Source organism: Andrographis paniculata, unplaced genomic scaffold (genome assembly GCF_009805555.1).
Source record: "Andrographis paniculata isolate CXL003 unplaced genomic scaffold, ASM980555v1 Contig79END, whole genome shotgun sequence".
In the NCBI taxonomy this organism is placed as follows: Eukaryota; Viridiplantae; Streptophyta; class Magnoliopsida; order Lamiales; family Acanthaceae; genus Andrographis; species Andrographis paniculata.
In genome coordinates, this window is record NW_026137616.1 from 188,089 (window position 1) to 202,153 (window position 14,065).

A 14,065-nucleotide genomic window follows, 5' to 3' on the forward strand; every position below is an offset into this window, starting at 1 on the left:
AGCAAAATTGCAAGATACGAACCAGGAGGATGAGCGCCACGGGATACATCCTGCATCTTCGTCTTCCCAACCACTTCCATGGCCGTAAATCTTACCTACAAACGGAGTGCCCACGGCTCAACACCAAGGTTCCCCGTTTTTATTGCCCAGAAGATTGCGACACTGTTTCAGGTTCCTTTTTCTTCTTTCTTGCAATCACTTATTTACGTCTTTTGAAAAGGATAGGTGATAAAGATTTTACTTCGATTGCAGGGTTGCGTTTGCCGAACGTTAAATACCACCGGCGATCGAGTGAGTCTTTTATGCATATACTGCAGTAACTTAACTCTAAGCTGGCATTACAATGGAATTAATCCTAGGCACCCTATTCTTGTGTAGATTGTTGTTCTGTTATTTTGACCTGAAAATTGTAACTGTATGTAGGCGGGATTTCTAGATTATTACTGATCGGCAAGTGTGCGGCTTCGGACAATTTATCACCAGAATGGCCCTCTGAACATGCATCAAACTGTCCTAAGGTATGAATCGCCTAGCAGTTTTGATTGATTGGTGTGGTGTCTGCAAAAGAGGGACTATAAAAGTTGTTTTTGTTAATTACCTTTTTGTGGTTTCCCAACGCATAGTTAGGCTAATATTTGTTTAAGACTATGATACAATAGGGTGTGTTTGGTTAGGTGATTAGGTTTTGGATTTGGATTTTGAATAGGAAAAAGTTTGAATTTGCAATATAAATAAGGTATTGATGTCATGTCTTTGAATTTAAAATTAATTTTTAATATAATATAAAAAATAAAGAAATAGGTGTTTGTTTCGATGGCTTTGGTGTTTAGGTTGTTTCTTCCATCGTGGCGATTTTGAAGGGAGCAAACTCTTTTCTACCTCAAGTTGTTCTAGCAAGTACAATTTTGGCTCTGATATACCCACCTTCATTCACTTGGTTCACCAACAGGTTCGATACTGCTTATTGCATGAACCATGGGTTGACGTAATTACATTGAAAAAGGTTGTGAAATGGAATATCAAAAGTGTGATGACATATGCATACGGGGACTACTAATGGTTGAGCTACAAAACGCTGAGCACACATAAAAACTACTTGAACTTTTCTGCCCCTTCAATGCTTAATAATGATTAGGTTGTGATGTTCAGGTATTATGCACCAGCATTAGGATTTCTGATGTTTGCAGTAGGAGTTAATTCAAGTGAAAAAGATTTTCTTGAAGCGTTCAGAAAACCAGGAGCCATTTTTGCCGGTTATGTTGGACAATTTGTTGTGAAACCCTTTCTTGGTTATCTTTTTGGCACATTGGCCATGACCTTACTTGGTCTCCCAACTTCCTTGGGTAATTTTTTCTCTTTGATTTTTTCGAATATCTTGTGGGAATTGAATGTCGACTAATGCGGTTGTTTGTATCAGCTGTAGGCATCATGTTAACATCTTGTGTGAGTGGAGCACAGCTTTCCAATTATGCCACTTTTCTTACAGATCCACAAATGGCTCCCCTTAGCATTGTCATGACATCTATATCTACTGCTACTGCTGTTTTTGTCACCCCGCTGTTGTCCCTGTTGCTAATCGGTAAAAAACTACCCGTTGATGTGAAAGGAATGGTTTCCAATATTTTGCAAATTGTGGTCACTCCTATTGCTACCGGTCTACTTTTAAATAGGTAAACTTAGACTGTGTTGTAGTTATACCATTGCTGCTGTACGTTGGTTGTAGTGCGCCGTAAGTTTCTTACCTTTTGCTGACTTGCTGCTGCAGATTCTTCCCGAAAATTTGCAATGCAATTAGGCCACTTCTGCCTCCCCTTTCAGTTTTTGTGACAGCCCTTTGTGTTGGAGCTCCACTCGCTATCAATGTGGAATCTGTAATGTCCCCATCCGGGATTTCGGTGCTCCTGCTGGTGATTGCATTTCATTTATCAGCATTTGTTGCTGGTTATTTTCTCACTGGTTTCATCTTCCATAATTCACCTGATGTCGATGCTCTGCAAAGAACTCTATCATATGAAACAGGTGATCTCAATTTCTTTTATCATATCAAAGAGTCTTCCGACTACTAATGCCAGTGGCTCCGAACTGAGCTCATTTATTCATTGCAGGTATGCAAAGCAGTCTCTTGGCTCTTGCACTTGCAAACAGGTTTTTCCAAGATCCACTCGTCAGCATTCCTCCGGCTATTTCTGTGAGTCCTAAATTTTCTTGCTAGAACCCGACAAACCATGCCGAATAGAATCTAAACATGTTCGGGTTCAATTTGCAGACGGTCATGATGTCACTGATGGGATTCGCCCTTGTATTGCTTTGGGCACGGAAAGAAAAGAATGGTGCTTAATCAGATGAAGAACATAATGATCGTTTACATTGTTAGAAACATCTGTTAACTATGATGTCTGCATTTTGCCATTTTAGCCTAACAGAGAATCAGGGATTCATTATTTTTATTGGAAGGCAACTTATTAAACAATGTATTGACTAACAATGCATTCTACAAGTAACTGTACAGTTCCATTCTTCTTTCTCCCAACCAAAACACAAACCAGCAGGGAACAAGATTGTAATAAGATAATACATATTCTAGGGCACACAAGTTTATTCTACATGTCACCAGTGCTAGGGAGTTCTAATGTTGATTCAATTTATCGTAGCGGTTTTTTTCAAGGATGGCGACGAGTTAATGATTTCCTGTCCGAGCTCGTTTATTTTGTCTAGCAGCAGCATTTGCTCTGTCTCGAGTTGGACCATAACCTCTTCTTGAGTATCCTGGAGGCTCTCAAGCTCACTCAGTGACTTTGTAAACTCCTCAAGATTGTCGCTGTTCACCTGAGATCGAAGCTTGATGATCATCTCCTTCATCTGTGGTAGAAACCGGAGACAATTCCTAGTTGTTAGAGCCATCAAATGTATTCAATCCAAGAAAAATTGTTGAACAGAGTATGATCAATCACCTGATTGGAGACGCGCTGGCGAACTTTAGATGGCGAAGACTCAGAATCCGTGCTCGGTTTCTTCTCCAGCTCCGGGATTTTTCTTGTAACCTGGATGTGAATCTCTCCCTTCTTCACTCCTTGCAACGGTATCCATTTATCAGCCATTTGATTTGGAGGCAGCATCTGATATTCGACCACGCAGTCTCCTATGCTGGACGTAGGCAGCAATGTGTTGTGATCTTTCAAGTGCAATGTGAGGGGGCTGCCGTCGTCTGGAAACTCAAAGGTTTGATGCCATTTCGGATGCAATGTTTTGTACATAACCTGTCAAGAAAATGGAGTTCTGTAATAATAAAACACAGAAACACTACATCGAATGGACAGAGACACTAAAGGTATACAACATTTGGCATATGCACACTATCTAACCTTAGTACTTCTCTTCAAGTTCCCATAGTGTACCCTTACATAAGGATCGCTGGTCCCGCGTAGATCGGCAGCAACAAGATCTCTTGCTTCTATAAGAACAAGCTCAATCCAGCCATTGGTTGAACTTGCCTGTGAGCCCTGAAGAAGATGACAAGAAAAATGAATTTACTTGTCATATGGCTATTTCAACAAAACCAGAAGATTATAATCTTTTAGGCTAAGCATATGTGATTACCTTTGAACTGCCATTACTATAAACTGTATGAGCTTCAATCTGAAGCCGCAGCTCTCCAGAATTGACTTTCTCAAGGGGTATACGCACATCTCTTATAGACCCTTCTACAAGTCCCTCCAAGTTCACCCGTGCACTCCCGATGAACTCATCGCTAAATGTTTCTTCAGTAAAGCACTTAACCTTCAAATATTCCCCACCTATTTCATCGAACTCAAACTTCTGATTCCAAGTTGGATTGGGAGAATGTGAAACAGCCTTTGTTCTTTGAACAGTCTGGGGGAAATATACACATTGAAATTCAGCATAAGCATGAAATCCTTAAATACCCACAAATGAAAATCTAATGAAATGTAAGAGATTCATTAACACATTATATGATCAGATTCCTTGCTAAGTAGGCAAAACAGAGGATGCATCAAATGGCTTATTGCCAGCAAGAGGAAACAAAGGAGGAGTTATGTAATGTACCTTCCCATAGTGCAACTTGACATAAGGGTCGGACTTCCCCATTTTGTCGGTCACAAGAAGTTCCTTGCCCTCTACTACAGTTATGCATATTTTCCTACCAGTAATGGAAAAGTAATTCGATGACCCACTTAGCGAACGACCAGAACTTGACCTGGAACTGGAACTATGTGATCCATCAGCAAACTGCCACTCTTTAAGTTCAAGCTTTACGGTCAACTGCAAGGTTTTTTACCAAGATAATCATTAGCAAAATGTTCTATGTCCTGATGCGTGAGTAAAGCTTTTATCTTTGGCCAATTCTTCAGTTAAGTTGCATGGTTTCAGTCATCAATATACCTATTCTGAATATTTGGTAATAGAAATGAAAATTCTTCGAAATAATAGCAAATGACAGCAGCTCATTCCTTGAACATCTCCAAGAGAGAGTGCTGCCACAAATTAAATAGACCTACATGAGAACTATGGAGGATAGACAATGAGAAGTACCTCTCCATAGTTATCCCCCTCAAATGGAACTGTCATAATGATTTCTTTTCCACAAGACTCAGCATGCTTGGCAATCACGGTCGAGTCAGGACCAATGGCCCAGAATATGGTTGAATCATCCAGAACATATCTAATCTGCATCACAAGATTTGTCATGCGTTATTTACAAAGTAATAAGATATTAATTGTATAAACATAACCAGCACTTGGTACTTTATTAACAAACAGAAAATATAAGTAGCCATGGAGACATAAGTAAAACAACACTTACCTTAACTTCACAGTAAGTAAGATAGTTATATTTCATGCTTCCAGGAGGACATTCATAGAGATGGAATTTGAGAATTCCTGTGTCGTCATGCAGGATCAAATTGAATGTTGTGTCCCAATTAGGATTAGATCCTGCTCTCACATCTGTTCTTCTTGTTAGCTCCTCAAGTTCAACCTCAACGAATGTCTTAAGCTCAGTGTCATTGTAATCTTTTGTACTACCTTCTGTTGATGAATTTGTGTATTTCGTCGAACCACTACCTCTCGAGTTACTGCGAGAAAGTTTCCTAGCAGAGAGCACGGTAACATACAATATGCCACCTACAGCATACTTATGCAAGTCTACAGCTGGCAATGATAGACACTGGCGTCGAGGTTCAACCATCCGCTTATTCAATGTTTCATTGGCAACTTTAACCTATCATTCAGATAGAGAGAATCCGGGATTTATATCTTAATTGATGGCAATGACACTAACACCAGAGACCTTTAAAAGTGAATTTGTGGTGCTTTGAAGAATATTGAACATTTCAGAAAAAAGCTAGAATCCCCATGTACACAATCTGTTACAGTTTTGCTCATTTCATTGCAACCTACAGCTTAAATTTTCTATTTTTTATTTTTGTAATGATATTTGCATGCCCCATCACTATGAAATAGAAGAATAGTCAGCATACCAGCCATGAAGAAACACCTGGTAGCTCTGTTGCAGGCAGAGACTGGCTACCACCACTTCCGAAAGCAACACCAATTCTCACCTCAGGGGTTGATACAAAAGAGTATGCTATGGCTTTCCCTTCTAATATTGGTTTCAAAAGAAGCTACAAAATGAAAACAAGCTGCCATGTTTGAGAGAACGAAGTTTCATGCCCACTGAGAAACAGGAATAAATGGCAGTCAAGATTCCTAATTAGATCTTCATAAGCTGAAAGAGAACATGTACATACTAGAAAATTCAATGTGGTGTTAAGTTCACATTTGAAATGATATGAATCCCAAAACTAATCAGAAAGTAAGGAAAACTTAAATGCATACCTCACCCTTGACGTGGACACTGTTGATAACAATTCTAGCTGTTCCCATTAATGGCGAAGCCAACTTAGCAAAAAGCATGATGTTTAGATCATCTGTGTCCCAATCAAAACTCAAGCGCATGATCCTCTGTGTCATATGAACGTGTTATACTACATTTTCACTTGGTTATCCTACGGGTTAAAATCCTGATAGAGTACAGATAATAAGAAAACACGATGCATACCTGATTACCTACAGTTAACCAGCGAATGCCATGCTGCCCCAATAGAGGAGGATGTGAACCCAGTGAGAATTCTTGAAGCTCAACCTTCTCCTGAAACAACATCATATTATTAGTCAATCTGGCCATGTACTTAGCAGTTCAATATAAATTTCTTTACATGATGAATATGGAGCATCAGAGCTTACAATTAACCTTGGTTTCCGTTGCTTCATGCGCCTCTGTACAATTAAGAGCAGAGAATGATCAACGTCAGCTTTTTTTTACATCCAAATGCATGTACATATTCAAAGGTCAATAGTACCAGAACATGCTATGTTTCTCTCCTCTTTATATAAAATTGTTACAGTAACTTTTCTTGAGAATATCAGGGGATTCCAGTAAAATTGGTCTAATTTTATTTGGTATACCTTTTTGGATCCTGTATTGGACAGTAAATTTCTGAATTATCGAGAAATTGATTTATACTCATGTCTATGGACAGTATGCATGTGATCCAGCTCTTACAATGAAGCATTTGAACAAACAGATATACGAAGAAACAATCAAACAAGTAATGAATAAAGAAGTCTGAACATTTGGGAGAAGAGAAAAAGGTAATGGTGCCGATGCAACTAATATGTACTAGAGAGCAGTTACCTCAACAATTGATGCAAACCGTAAAGAAAGCTTTGGGTTGATATAATTCAACCAAACTTCACTCAAAAGTTTGTTCAGCCATTCACACTGCTCTAGTGGTGTCGTTAACTGCATATATAAGAGAAAGAGTGAAGTCTAGAATGTATTACAACAAGTGCATAAAAACATATAAATATAGAGCAAAATAGCCACACACAAATAACCAAGATGTACTGGACAATTACCGAGGCCTGTAAAGTCATTTGCATCCATTTCTTGTTCAAGTCTTCCACGGTTTTTCTTCTCTGATAACTTGCATACTGTTAAAAGCACATTACAAATCATTGCACAAAATACGGACATATAGTCCTGGATAGTTATCTCAACCAGGAACAAATCTGTAATACACCTGGATACTAACAGCTTATCATCGAATGTTTACTTATGTTTTCAACTCTATTTACACTGTTCACCAAAAAAATTTCCCTAAAGCAAATATCATATTCAAAACCTATTTTGTATTTAAAATATTAAATCAAAATTCTATTTTCAGTTCAAAAGATCTCATCTAACAGCTATTTTCTATGTAACTTTTTCCTATTCCCAAAACACCTCAAAAACATATCTATACAGTATACACACCTGTTTTTGATAAATTTATTATTCTATATAACTTCATCTTTTAAATAGTTTAAATTGTGACAGAATATGAGCACATTAGGTCACTAAAATGCTTCATTAAATGCCATGAACTAATGAGTAAATAGAAGCCAAACAAATTTGAAGTAACAATAGCCTCACAGACTGAAAATAATTTAGTCAGATTCTGATACAATATTAGCCCGAACTTGTTTTCTCTAGGCACATCGCATGCAATCTTGAGGGAGAAAAAGAAAAAATCAACCGTACATATACAATTCCAACATTAAAATTTCAAACTTCTCCATAAAAAAAAGATAAAAAAAAAAAAAAGTTCTCAGAGTAAAATGCCATAAAAATGCTTTTCCCAGATTATCAACTTGAGAATACCTAATGAGCATGCTGTCTAAGAGAGGTATATGTTTGTTCTAGGGATAAAAATCAGACACAACCAATTCTTGTCCAACCCTGTATTAAAGATAGAATTCATAATTATTATTACATCCCACTGTGATATAGCCTTTGCATGATGATCTAATTTTCCTCTAATAGCAGACAAAGAATCTGTCCATTCCAATGCTGATTAATTGGATTCCACCCACATTAATTGCTAGGAGACATAACTTCACAAATTTCCAAAAACAGAAAACAGATAGGAAATCACAATAGTAGCATTCATCAAATGAAAACGATCATAGTTGCAAATTCAAAGCCGTATCCGAAAGAAAATTCACCTGAATTGTAGCGAACACAGCGAAAACAAGAAGAACCCAACTCGACATGGAGAAAAACCACTTCTCTATGATCCAAAGAATCAGGAACACAGGAATTACAAATGGAAGCAAAGGCTGATCCTCCAACAACTTGTCCGATGATTTCACTGCCTCGTTCCAGTCAAACAGCTTCATTTTCTTTCCGTCCATCTGAAGATTCTCACTTTCTCCCCAAACTGTTGGCGCCTCTGTAGGAGATGAAGCGACCCAAGCCCTGCCCAGTACTTCAATTTCTCAGAGACGAACGATCGAACAGGTCATGTGCACTTCTTCAACTCACTAATTAAACACTGAGAACGACACCACCAACTCAACCTTTAGAGGCATTAAAGCGGGGTTTCGAATTCCATACTCCTTGTGGTGATCGTTCTTGTTTGGCAGCTCAAAGAACAGTGGGAAATTTTTAATAGAAATCTAGTGGATCATAAAATATGACAAAAATATGGGTGTTAGACCATACAAACAACAGGGTCAACGAGATATCACTTAAAAAACTCCATTGAATTATAGAAATTTGGAAGAGACGTTGTAAAAGCCGACGACGACCACTATCAGAATATAAAAATATCTACTTTTTCATGGGGACAATAATCAAAGAAAGAAAGCTTAAATACGGACCCACACCCTTTTCCTCCCTTCAATCAATCGGATTTTCACCATTTTCTAATTCTCAACCAATCAAGAAAAGAAAATGAGGTTCCTAGATTTTCGATCCCGACATTTGATCTGGAAAATTGACTGCTGTTGAATTATCAAAAACGAATTCCAGCAGAGTTTATTGAATGGGATGGTGACATTCGGACAGCGTCGCAACCTCCAACTCTTAATGGTCGAAGTCGAACTGAAGACAGTTGGAGAGAAAGAATAGAACTAACCAAATATAAACCTAGTAATAAATGGATATGTTTTTTAAGAAAACTTCTATAAATCTTCCGATTAATTTTTTAATTTCATTATTATAATAATGCCACGTTCTTTAATTTGTACCATAAGTTGTATAAGTAGTTAACCTAAGTATGAAACCTACCCGATATTGATGAGGGTTTGAATAATGTCATGCAATGTATGATTAACAGCTGGAATTAATTATAGTAATGGGAATTTATTGAACATGTTGCATTTGTTTCTATAATTTTCAAATAAAATAAGTGATAAGGAAGCCCGTGACAAATAGTAAGATCCGTGCAATTTATTGTATAAAAATATAAACCATTTATCAATTGGATTAGCCCAAACAAAGTTGTGAAAATAAATTAGCCCAATCAAACTTTGGCAGAGCCCAAAGTATTATTATATATAAAGAGGGAAATTAAATTATTTAAAGGATATACATGTGTGTAAATTAATTAATAATGGTGAGGAGGTAGGGTTCTTGAAAAGAGAAAGGGAAAAAGAAACAAGTTTGGAATTGGAAGTGTGTTCCAAGAATGGAATGGATAAGCTTAACAAGCAACTTGTCAAACCCTTACCCACAGAACATATGGGTTGGCTGTTCCTACTGCTTCACTTAAAGGAACCAAACCAACCCAACCCCCATCACCATGCATCAAATTAAATTTTTAAAGGGTTTTACTTTCAGTTCAATGAATCTCTCTCTCTCTCTGTCTCTCTCTCTAGCTCTCACTCTCACTCTCTCTCTCAAACTATTGCCATGTAGTATGTATGTAGATATATGTAAGATGTGTATGTGGTCCTTTATTTTTCTTGATGTAAGGAAAACCTCAAATTTCAAGAACCCCCGGAAGAATCGCTCAAGGCATGCTGCACTTTGTCCCTCCCAGCTGATCTGATCTGATCTGATCTGATCTGGGCTGCCTTTACTTACAGTCACTGTCCCTCTGATTTGTTTATGTGTATTATGCCTCGAAAAAGAACTCCCTTCTCACAGCCCTGCACGTGTATGCCAATACCTCTAGGCGTCTCTGATCCATTGGACATACATAACTCTAATACAAGAAATAAAAATGTATGTATGGGAAGATATATGAATGAAGATATAAATATATATATGTATATATATAGATGCCCATAACAGTGTGTCTATGCATACATATATATATATATATAATTTGGTTATGAGACCAAACCATCTGAGTGGCTTTAATGAAGCCCAGGTTCTTCCATCTATCATGTACACATGTTAGTCAGCAGTTACAGTGATTTCACTGATTACCATGGAAAATAATTAGCTAGTCCAAGATTTCAAGACCAACAGCAGCTGCACTTATAAATGTAAGCAAAGAGTGTACGACGACGACGACGACCCTTGCTAATCATATTAGATGTACTACAATTTTCGCACTCCCACAAGTAATCATCTCTTTGGTTTCAGTTTGCTGACATACAATACCAAGTGGTGCAATAAATATGCATTTGACTTGAGTTGCACACAATACTTGTTTTGTTTGCAAAACAAACATACATATTAATTATTATTATCATTATTAAACAAGTAGTATAACTTAAATCAACATTACCTTTTTGGATTTGTTATTTTGAGTTGTGGGTTTTGGAAAAACTTTGATTTGATTGTATTTGTACAAGACTATATATATATATATATATATCAGAATAAAGAAGATCAGTAAAATCAGCATCAGCAGCAAAAAAGAAGTCATGAGATCAATCCAAATTAACAAATAAAAATCCCAAAACATGGTCTCACTTAACAGGGAAATTGTAGAAAAGCGCGAGTTCTTGATCATCATCATCATCTTGCAAATACATAATAGCAAAAACAACTAATGGAAAATTAAACTAATTAAGACAGCAGTAGAGAGAAAGAAATGGAAGAGGGGTTGGGGTGGGGTTCGTTACCTGCCATGGATTCCTGCAGAAGCCAAATTGAAGTTAGAATGGCGGCCTGCCGGTGGCCCAAAACGCGTCGTTTTGCATCTGGATGGAATTGACCAAATTTGGGGGCATCCCTTGAAACATGGAAGGGTCTCCCATTACCGGCGGTTGCCCGCCGCCGACCATGGAAGGATCGAGTGAGTTCCCCGGAACTTGCATTCCATTGTCGTCCTCTTCCAGGGGCAATCTCTCATACGCAGCGTTGCTGAACGACGCCGCCATTATCATCACGGGTCCGGCGGCAATTAGCTGCCCTACCACGCTGCCGCCGACCACCTGGCCCTGACCGCCGGCCAGGTATATTGTGAGGCCCGTTGCAGCTGGCGGAGCCGGCGGTGGGAGGAAGGACCCCGCCAGGGAAAGGATCTCGAACCGGCCGTGCAACGTGAGGACTGCGCCGGCGGAGGCTGGCTGGCGTAGTGTTACATTGGTGACATTTCCATTGCCGCTCATAACGCAGACGCCTCTCTGGCGGCTCCGGGCGAAGCTGGCGACGCTCTCCATGATGTCCCCGCCGTCGGCGATCTCCATGACGTGAGTACGGAGGGCGTTAGCGCTGTCCCGCGTGATGATGATCGGCGGCTTGGGTTTGTTCTTGGAACCGGCAGGGCGGCCCCTCGGCCGTCTGTTGACGGACATTTCTCCGTCGGCGGATGCTCCGCTGCCGTCCTTTGTGGCGGAATCGGGGTGGCCGCTGCCGTCGTCCAGGTTGAGCTTTGGGACCATGTTGAGTCCGGTGGTTTCGCTCTGCTCGTCTTCCGAGTGGAATTGATGCTGCAGATTGAAGTCCCTCGTGTTAAATGGCGGTGGAAGCGAATGACTGTCCATCTTCTTCTTATTCAAATTAGGGCTTTTTTCACAGAATTCCTCTTTTGTCTTGTTCTTCACCAGTTACCTTGTTCGTGCCAAAATTCGATGCCTTTAATTTCTTCTCTGCGTTATTCAATGTAATAAAAACTATAAATTTCTTATCGTCTTCAAAAGAGGGAAACCTGGATCGGAGAAGTGGTTTTCGTGGCGCTACGTACCTGTCAGATTCTTGAATCCGCCATCTCTTCCCGAAACCCAATTGAGAGTGTGTGTATTACGTCGTCGTTTTGAAGCTAATTAGTGAGTGCTTTGGAGCTGATTCAACTCCTAGAATTGATTCCCCATCTGCACAACAACGAACACCTTTCCAAACCAATAATTCTCTGTAGATTTAACTACAGATTTGGTCGTCTTCTCCGCAAATCAAGCTGATGAGGCAGATCGAACTGATTTCACCTTTAATTTCAAATCAAGGGTTTCGATTAGGGTTTTGCTTCAAAGAATCACCAGCTCCCTCCTCTCTCTCTCTCTATCTGATTTCACGTCTTCTTTCAAATCAAGGGTTCGATTAGGGTTTGGCTAGCTAGCTCTCCCTCTCTCTATCTCCCCCTCTCTCTCTCTCTCTCTCTCTCTCTCTCTCTCTACAAACTTATTTTATATATATCTATATAGAGATATAGATAATATATATATATATATATAATGCATTCCAACCCACATCATCAAATAGCTCTGATTGTGGTTAATTAATAAAGAAATTGAATATGTAAACTCAAGGGCCCCTCTTTCCAAATTCAACTTTCTGCAATTGTCCTATGTACATATATACATATATATATATACATATATGTATTGTATCACAAGGTTTGATCATACAACTAATCTTGTAATTTTGTCGTCAGTGTTGGAGCTTGATTTCTTGCACTGAACCAACTGCATCATTCGTGATCGCCAATTGGTTAAGGTTTCCTACACTTTGGGCAATCTAATCGATCTTTATGTGTATCTAATATATATATATATATATATCTATATTGATAATTTTGAGTCTATCAACGTTAGTTATATTATTAAATGTTTAGATAATGCTAATATTGTTAAACTTGCTTATAATTGGCAAATTATTACAATTATTCATCACCAACATATAATTGCCGTTTCCAGTGGACAAGACAATTGACCACTTGATGTTTCACATTATCCTAATTAATGAGTAATCAATTGATGATGATTAAAAAACACAAAACAGAAAAATGAGGTTGAACAAATTAAATTAATATGGCGACATTCAAATCAATCACTGTGATAAATAATTTAAAATGACATTTTATATATTATATGCGTATTCAATCAATTGTCGAAAAGGATCATTAGCTAGCTAAGCTTGGGCCCATTAATTAAAATAAATATTATATTAATACCGACTATATAAATTTAAACTTACTCCAGCCAAACTCGATTAAGGAAGAATATCATTATTTTTTTCAAACATGTTATCCATCAATCCAACACATAAATTAATCAACTATATATATATATATATAGAGAGAGAGAGAGAGAGAGAGAGAGAGAGAGAGAGAAGGATTTAAATTAAATTAAATTAAAGAACAATAATAGAGTAGTTGCAGATGGGTGTGGTGCATACATATTAATTAAACTGTCTTAATCTTGATTAGATGCAAAAAGATGTGCATTGAGACATGAACAGTAATAATTTAATTATCAATTGGTTTGTGAAATGATCAATGCTACATGTGCTGATCATGAGAAAAGATTAAATGACAGTGGGTTACTTCTTTTTTATTTTTTGGCGTGTGTAAATTTTCCCAAGATGTAAATTTAATGCACCCCCCTAAGTCTAACGATTAATATATTATTAATAATTAAAAAAGAATATAATTATAGAAAAAAGTGGGGACCGCATGAACACTGAAGTCAACACGTGCCTGATCATCCCCCATGTTTTGTGGATCTCTATTGCAATATGGATTAAACTAAAAATTAATCAGGAGTAAATAATTATATTTCGTTTAGACGATTGATGTCACATGTAAATACTGGACTGGACTCCACTGGGCTGACATGACCCGACCCATCCAAAAGATTCCTCAAACCCAAAGTTTCAAAGCCACTATATTTAAATTAAGAGTAACTATATACCTCATTCATACCTTAATAATCTTTCAATTTTTCGATTTTGTTCTGTCATATAATAAAATATTTATTTTTTTAATAATTTTATTATATACCTAATATTATAATTATCTTTTTCAATTTACAATATATTACACAACTA

At 37.9% G+C, this 14,065-nt stretch overlaps 3 protein-coding genes across 7 annotated transcripts; 1 reads left to right on the top strand and 2 right to left on the bottom strand.

Moving 5' to 3' along the window:
• Nucleotides 1–28: 28 nt before the first annotated feature.
• On the top strand, nt 29–2,516 carry LOC127240195 (probable sodium/metabolite cotransporter BASS6, chloroplastic). Of its 5 annotated transcripts, XM_051258723.1 has the most exons (9): nt 29–171; nt 253–291; nt 424–518; nt 831–949; nt 1,150–1,343; nt 1,418–1,670; nt 1,766–2,019; nt 2,106–2,188; nt 2,267–2,516. In XM_051258723.1, exons 1-9 carry the CDS (start codon nt 30–32, stop codon nt 2,336–2,338), a joined length of 1,251 nt encoding a protein of 416 aa, XP_051114680.1. In that variant the 5' UTR covers nt 29; the 3' UTR covers nt 2,339–2,516. The 5 variants fall into 5 exon arrangements, with proteins under 5 accessions (XP_051114680.1, XP_051114681.1, XP_051114682.1 ...); XM_051258724.1 differs by lacking the exon at nt 831–949 and having other exon boundaries at nt 1,136–1,343; XM_051258725.1 differs by lacking the exon at nt 831–949 and having other exon boundaries at nt 66–171.
• On the bottom strand, nt 2,490–8,769 carry LOC127240193 (synaptotagmin-5-like). Its single transcript, XM_051258722.1, has 14 exons — nt 8,068–8,769; nt 6,940–7,014; nt 6,716–6,823; nt 6,265–6,297; nt 6,080–6,169; nt 5,857–5,982; nt 5,499–5,642; nt 4,823–5,239; nt 4,552–4,686; nt 4,066–4,281; nt 3,598–3,870; nt 3,363–3,500; nt 2,952–3,257; nt 2,490–2,859 (listed from the first exon to the last, which is right to left on the bottom strand). Exons 1-14 carry the CDS (start codon nt 8,254–8,256, stop codon nt 2,638–2,640), a joined length of 2,472 nt encoding a protein of 823 aa, XP_051114679.1. The 5' UTR covers nt 8,257–8,769; the 3' UTR covers nt 2,490–2,637.
• A 1,935-nt stretch (nt 8,770–10,704) lies between these two features.
• Nucleotides 10,705–12,428, bottom strand: LOC127240100 (AT-hook motif nuclear-localized protein 22-like). The gene is made up of 2 exons (XM_051258567.1): nt 11,988–12,428; nt 10,705–11,892 (listed from the first exon to the last, which is right to left on the bottom strand). Exon 2 carries the CDS (start codon nt 11,785–11,787, stop codon nt 10,957–10,959), a length of 831 nt encoding a protein of 276 aa, XP_051114524.1. The 5' UTR covers nt 11,788–11,892; nt 11,988–12,428; the 3' UTR covers nt 10,705–10,956.
• Between the last annotated feature and the right edge of the window lie 1,637 nt (nt 12,429–14,065).